Source organism: Saccostrea cucullata, unplaced genomic scaffold (assembly GCF_032062105.1).
Source record: "Saccostrea cucullata isolate Sc308-1 unplaced genomic scaffold, CSIRO_AGI_Scuc_v1 ctg15626, whole genome shotgun sequence".
In the NCBI taxonomy this organism is placed as follows: Eukaryota; Metazoa; Mollusca; class Bivalvia; order Ostreida; family Ostreidae; genus Saccostrea; species Saccostrea cuccullata.
The window spans coordinates 4927-12104 of NW_026918449.1; the positions used below are offsets into that span (position 1 = coordinate 4927).

The following is a 7178-nucleotide window of genomic DNA, read 5'->3' on the forward strand; positions in this document are numbered from 1 at the left end:
TTCTGCTGTCTTCAAAGAAGAGGGGGGTCTCTTAAAAAGATCAAAAACTGGTTAAAACAAATAAATAAAACTAAGGCCTAAAGTGAGTATATTGAAGTGAAAAATATTCACAAAATCATACTGCAATTTACTGAGTAGCTGTTCAATATAAGATAATATGGGGAAAGAAAGACTAAAATATCTGTCCAAATTTCAGTTTCAAAAAAGGAAGTACACCACATAACAAAGGATCCAAGTGTCAAAAAAATGGGATTAAAAGAGCAGAAAAGCCTCTACCAGTTAGACTAAACAATGACAAGTTTGCACAGATGGTGACATTCACTAACAATGACCAGACCATGCAAATTTGTGATGCACAAGGAAAGGACAGTGGTATGATGATTTTAAGACCAAGAGGTAGAGAGGTACAAGCTATTGACAGTTATACTGATGAAGTACCAGGAAGTCCAGAATGTGAAACTTACAGACTTTTACACAATAAGAAGACATCTGAGCTGTGGAATTTCGCTTTTAGAGACCACAAAGAAAAACAACCAACCTGTAAGGGTTCTCTGGACTGGGGGACTACTCTCGAGAGCAGAAGCGGGGTCTTGTATGGATTTCCTCTCTGCAGTGCTCCACCTGTGGCTACCAAAGTCACCATCAGAAGTTATACGAGGAAGTAACATCTACCCGACCAGGAAGGAGGGCTGCTCGGCTGAATGTAGCCATGTCCCTTGGGCGTATGGGTACCAGTCTGACTACCGAGGGGATGCGAGGAATGCTTCTGACAGCCAATATCCACCCAGCGTCAGCAAGCTCTATGCAGGACACTGCGAATAAAGTGGGGGAAAAAATTAGTTCTGTTAACCGAAGGAGTATGACCGATATAAGAAAATCTTTGAAAGAAAAAAACTCTGAATGTGGACTTCCTGTTAATTCATCAATTCGCGCGGAGGGGGATGCCAGATACAACAACTCTACATTTAGTGCACTGGGGAAAACACCATTCCAAGCAGGTACACAAGTGACTTATACTATGTGTGAAAATGTTACTAGTGAGAAAAAAATTATTTCAGTGTTTTGTGGAAATAAGTTATGCAAGAAGGGTGAATATATGAGGGGGAAAGGCGAACAAGTTACCTGTCCCGGGCACACAGGATGCACTGCCAATCTTACACAACAGACAAACATTGGTAATGAAAAACAGTGGGCAGCTGAATGTATAGAAGAACTGAACAAGGATGAAGACCCTCTTACCATATCACACCTAACAACAGACGGAGACAGTGCGGCATCCCAGGGAGCATCCATAAAGCAGGGAAAAAACATCGAAAACCTGAAGGACCTGAGGCACTTCTTCGAGTCCCAGAGGAAGGAAACCAGCAAAGCCCCCTTCGGTGAGCGCATGTTTCCAGGCCGTACCAAAGCAGACAGAGAATCAGCTAAGAAACGATTCGCCCAGGACCTAAAAACCAGATGTCGATCAGAATATGAAAAAGCTCACAAGTATTTTGGTGGGGATATGCAAAAACTTACCAATGCCCTGTCCTATGCTGTTGATGCCATCATATCGTGCTATCGAGGTGAGTGTGGTAAACCGTGCCAGAGACATTCTTTCGCTTGTCGTGGTCTAAAAAGAAATCATTGGACTTCATCGGTGTTGCCAAAGGACTTTAAAATCAAAATGTCTGACAGTGATGAACAATTACTAAGAGACTGTATCAATTTGACATTAGGGCGAAAAAGTTTATCTAGAATTAAATTTCACACTACAACTCAAAAATGTGAATCTGTAAATAGGGCATATCTCAGATCAAATTCTAAGTGTATAACTTACAGTAGGAATTTTGAACCAAGAATTCATAGAGTTATTCATACTTTAAATAAGGGATGTGGCAATTCCACTGTAGAACTGTGTAAGGCTGTAGGGGCACCTGTTGTCAAGGGAAGTAAAGTAGCACATCTTCTGAAACAGCAACAAAATAGACAGAATTATTTTAGGCAGAGAGAAAGATCAATTTTGTACAAATGTAGAAGAAAATTTTACAAAAAACAAAGGTTTCAATTGTATGATGATAGGAAAGAAAAAAATTATTGTAAATCTCTCACAGATCCAAAATTACCAAAGAAATCTAAGAAACATGTAGATCATAGTTATCAAAGAAGTTAAGTTAAAAAAAAGTGTGTTGTATTTTGTGATTTACCTGTATACTTTTTAAAATATACAATCAGGGTATGGACCATGTCCTAAGCAATTTTTGGGGTATAAAAGTTTACATCTTTGTCTATTGTTATTTATTCGCTGTGGCTCATATGACAGGTGCTCTATTTTTATGCAATGTGTATTATGACAAAGGTGTGAAATGTGCATATTTCTTTGTAAAATGTTAAAATTTTGTGTATTGACTATGTATGAAAGTCTATGTACATATACTCTTGTTTTCCTCGCAGCCCCGGGCATTAAAACTGTTGTTTGTATGTATTTACATGCAGTATTGTTGTGATTGAAGATGCGGCATTGTGTATTATGTAATATTTGAGAATTCTGTAATAAAAATCGTTTTTGTTCCTCAAACCATGTGTTCTCATGTGTTCTCAGTCACAGCAGCCATATTGAGAGGATAGAAAGGGAGAAAGTTCCAGAAAACAGGAAATAGTGAAATTTACAATTTCCTTCAAGGTATCACACCGGTAATTATTTTCACTATATGTTTCTATATAGGAAAAAAATTCTTTAAAAATCAGGAAAAATTATTCATGAAAAAATACTTAGCAGAAATTGTTAAACATTACCTCTCTCATTGGCCGAGTCCAAAAAACAGGGTACCCACACGGCATTTTCTGACTTTTTCCATCTGCAAACAGGGTTACCCTCAAATCCACGTGTTTTCAGCATGTTTATAAACAGGTCCGATGCACCCCAGGAAGTAGCCTCCTATGTCCTGAAAAAAAATAGTTCCTGTCAAAAAACTTTTTTTATTTACAAAGTACATTAAATTTACTAGGCACAGGTACCAAAGTTGTAAAAATAGCAAAAAAGAAAATTAAAAAAACCATCAAAAGAAAGAAAAAATTATTTTATATATGGACCTACATTTGACTAAGTTCATTTTGATTGGTCAATTACCGGTGTGATACCTTGAAGACAACTTTATTATCTTCAATTGCTCTCTAATTAGCACAGCAGGTGCCCTAATTAGTAATCAACAAAATGTCCGAAGCAGACAGTTATAGGGCTGAGAGAGCCGGAGAAATGGAGGATTTAATCCCCCTTGGGATTATCATGATTACTGACCAATTTCATGGTGAAATATGAGTTACAAGTGATGAGTTTCAAATCGTCATAACTTTGCTTTAAAACATGATATATATACAAGATTGGTATCATTAGATAGGGGAATAGCTAATTGTTCTTTTTTTATCATTTGTTTCATTTTGATTAATTGGTTAAAAATTTTGAATTGTTAATTAATGAAAAATTTAGGGTAGAGAAATCTTAACTTTTATGAAAAAATTCAATTTTTAAAATTATAATGGAATCTGTATCTGGTCAATTGGGTATCAAAATTTAGCTCATTAATTACTCTGCAGAGATTAACAAGACATTGGACTCCTTTGTGTTTGGTGATTAAGATAATGGTCTCTTTATCAGACTGGGGTTGTGTTCATTTCTGCTGTCTTCAAAGAAGAGGGGGGTCTCTTAAAAAGATCAAAAACTGGTTAAAACAAATAAATAAAACTAAGGCCTAAAGTGAGTATATTGAAGTGAAAAATATTCACAAAATCATACTGCAATTTACTGAGTAGCTGTTCAATATAAGATAATATGGGGAAAGAAAGACTAAAATATCTGTCCAAATTTCAGTTCAAAAAAGGAAGTACACCACATAACAAAGGATCCAAGTGTCAAAAAAATGGGATTAAAAGAGCAGAAAAGCCTCTACCAGTTAGACTAAACAATGACAAGTTTGCACAGATGGTGACATTCACTAACAATGACCAGACCATGCAAATTTGTGATGCACAAGGAAAGGACAGTGGTATGATGATTTTAAGACCAAGAGGTAGAGAGGTACAAGCTATTGACAGTTATACTGATGAAGTACCAGGAAGTCCAGAATGTGAAACTTACAGACTTTTACACAATAAGAAGACATCTGAGCTGTGGAATTTCGCTTTTAGAGACCACAAAGAAAAACAACCAACCTGTAAGGGTTCTCTGGACTGGGACTACTCTCGAGAGCAGAAGCGGGGTCTTGTATGGATTTCCTCTCTGCAGTGCTCCACCTGTGGCTACCAAAGTCACCATCAGAAGTTATACGAGGAAGTAACATCTACCCGACCAGGAAGGAGGGCTGCTCGGCTGAATGTAGCCATGTCCCTTGGGCGTATGGGTACCAGTCTGACTACCGAGGGGATGCGAGGAATGCTTCTGACAGCCAATATCCACCCAGCGTCAGCAAGCTCTATGCAGGACACTGCGAATAAAGTGGGGGAAAAAATTAGTTCTGTTAACCGAAGGAGTATGACCGATATAAGAAAATCTTTGAAAGAAAAAAACTCTGAATGTGGACTTCCTGTTAATTCATCAATTCGCGCGGAGGGGGATGCCAGATACAACAACTCTACATTTAGTGCACTGGGGAAAACACCATTCCAAGCAGGTACACAAGTGACTTATACTATGTGTGAAAATGTTACTAGTGAGAAAAAAATTATTTCAGTGTTTTGTGGAAATAAGTTATGCAAGAAGGGTGAATATATGAGGGGGAAAGGCGAACAAGTTACCTGTCCCGGGCACACAGGATGCACTGCCAATCTTACACAACAGACAAACATTGGTAATGAAAAACAGTGGGCAGCTGAATGTATAGAAGAACTGAACAAGGATGAAGACCCTCTTACCATATCACACCTAACAACAGACGGAGACAGTGCGGCATCCCAGGGAGCATCCATAAAGCAGGGAAAAAACATCGAAAACCTGAAGGACCTGAGGCACTTCTTCGAGTCCCAGAGGAAGGAAACCAGCAAAGCCCCCTTCGGTGAGCGCATGTTTCCAGGCCGTACCAAAGCAGACAGAGACAGCTAAGAAACGATTCGCCCAGGACCTAAAAACCAGATGTCGATCAGAATATGAAAAAGCTCACAAGTATTTTGGTGGGGATATGCAAAAACTTACCAATGCCCTGTCCTATGCTGTTGATGCCATCATATCGTGCTATCGAGGTGAGTGTGGTAAACCGTGCCAGAGACATTCTTTCGCTTGTCGTGGTCTAAAAAGAAATCATTGGACTTCATCGGTGTTGCCAAAGGACTTTAAAATCAAAATGTCTGACAGTGATGAACAATTACTAAGAGACTGTATCAATTTGACATTAGGGCGAAAAAGTTTATCTAGAATTAAATTTCACACTACAACTCAAAAATGTGAATCTGTAAATAGGGCATATCTCAGATCAAATTCTAAGTGTATAACTTACAGTAGGAATTTTGAACCAAGAATTCATAGAGTTATTCATACTTTAAATAAGGGATGTGGCAATTCCACTGTAGAACTGTGTAAGGCTGTAGGGGCACCTGTTGTCAAGGGAAGTAAAGTAGCACATCTTCTGAAACAGCAACAAAATAGACAGAATTATTTTAGGCAGAGAGAAAGATCAATTTTGTACAAATGTAGAAGAAAATTTTACAAAAAACAAAGGTTTCAATTGTATGATGATAGGAAAGAAAAAAATTATTGTAAATCTCTCACAGATCCAAAATTACCAAAGAAATCTAAGAAACATGTAGATCATAGTTATCAAAGAAGTTAAGTTAAAAAAAAGTGTGTTGTATTTTGTGATTTACCTGTATACTTTTTAAAATATACAATCAGGGTATGGACCATGTCCTAAGCAATTTTTGGGGTATAAAAGTTTACATCTTTGTCTATTGTTATTTATTCGCTGTGGCTCATATGACAGGTGCTCTATTTTTATGCAATGTGTATTATGACAAAGGTGTGAAATGTGCATATTTCTTTGTAAAATGTTAAAATTTTGTGTATTGACTATGTATGAAAGTCTATGTACATATACTCTTGTTTTCCTCGCAGCCCCGGGCATTAAAACTGTTGTTTGTATGTATTTACATGCAGTATTGTTGTGATTGAAGATGCGGCATTGTGTATTATGTAATATTTGAGAATTCTGTAATAAAAATCGTTTTTGTTCCTCAAACCATGTGTTCTCAGTCACAGCAGCCATATTGAGAGGATAGAAAGGGAGAAAGTTCCAGAAAACAGGAAATAGTGAAATTTACAATTTCCTTCAAGGTATCACACCGGTAATTATTTTCACTATATGTTTCTATATAGGAAAAAAATTCTTTAAAAATCAGGAAAAATTATTCATGAAAAAATACTTAGCAGAAATTGTTAAACATTACCTCTCTCATTGGCCGAGTCCAAAAAACAGGGTACCCACACGGCATTTTCTGACTTTTTCCATCTGCAAACAGGGTTACCCTCAAATCCACGTGTTTTCAGCATGTTTATATACAGGTCCGATGCACCCCAGGAAGTAGCCTCCTATGTCCTGAAAAAAAATAGTTCCTGTCAAAAAACTTTTTTTATTTACAAAGTACATTAAATTTACTAGGCACAGGTACCAAAGTTGTAAAAATAGCAAAAAAGAAAATTAAAAAAACCATCAAAAGAAAGAAAAAATTATTTTATATGTATGGACCTACATTTGACTAAGTTCATTTTGATTGGTCAATTACCGGTGTGATACCTTGAAGACAACTTTATTATCTTCAATTGCTCTCTAATTAGCACAGCAGGTGCCCTAATTAGTAATCAACAAAATGTCCGAAGCAGACAGTTATAGGGCTGAGAGAGCCGGAGAAATGGAGGATTTAATCCCCCTTGGGATTATCATGATTACTGACCAATTTCATGGTGAAATATGAGTTACAAGTGATGAGTTTCAAATCGTCATAACTTTGCTTTAAAACATGATATATATACAAGATTGGTATCATTAGATAGGGGAATAGCTAATTGTTCTTTTTTTATCATTTGTTTCATTTTGATTAATTGGTTAAAAATTTTGAATTGTTAATTAATGAAAAATTTAGGGTAGAGAAATCTTAACTTTTATGAAAAAATTCAATTTTTAAAATTATAATGGAATCTGTATCTGGTCAATTGG

General features: G+C 36.7%; 1 protein-coding gene and 1 long non-coding RNA gene across 2 annotated transcripts; one reads left to right on the forward strand and one right to left on the reverse strand.

Annotated features, from left to right (window-relative positions):
• The first annotated feature begins 709 nt into the window (after positions 1-709).
• On the forward strand, positions 710-2639 carry LOC134266309 (uncharacterized). The gene is made up of 3 exons (XM_062748531.1): positions 710-1565; positions 1893-2004; positions 2582-2639. Exons 1-3 carry the CDS (start codon positions 710-712, stop codon positions 2637-2639), a joined length of 1026 nt encoding a protein of 341 aa, XP_062604515.1.
• Positions 2640-5081: 2442 nt separating this feature from the next.
• LOC134266306 (uncharacterized) lies at positions 5082-6515 on the reverse strand. Its single transcript, XR_009991943.1, has 3 exons — positions 6412-6515; positions 5507-5594; positions 5082-5258 (listed from the first exon to the last, which is right to left on the reverse strand). It is a non-coding gene; the product is annotated as an uncharacterized LOC134266306 (long non-coding RNA).
• Positions 6516-7178: the final 663 nt, after the last annotated feature.

Excerpts from the sequence above, each read along its gene's own strand:
- LOC134266309 (XM_062748531.1), top strand. The coding sequence starts at position 710 with ATGTCCCTTGGGCGTATGGGTACCAGTCTGACTACCGAGGGGATGCGA. Across the intron at positions 1,566-1,892 it reads CATCATATCGTGCTATCGAG|AACTGTGTAAGGCTGTAGGG; the intron begins GTGAGTGTGGTA and ends ATTCCACTGTAG. Across the intron at positions 2,005-2,581 it reads CAGAGAGAAAGATCAATTTT|TCACAGCAGCCATATTGAGA; the intron begins GTACAAATGTAG and ends ATGTGTTCTCAG.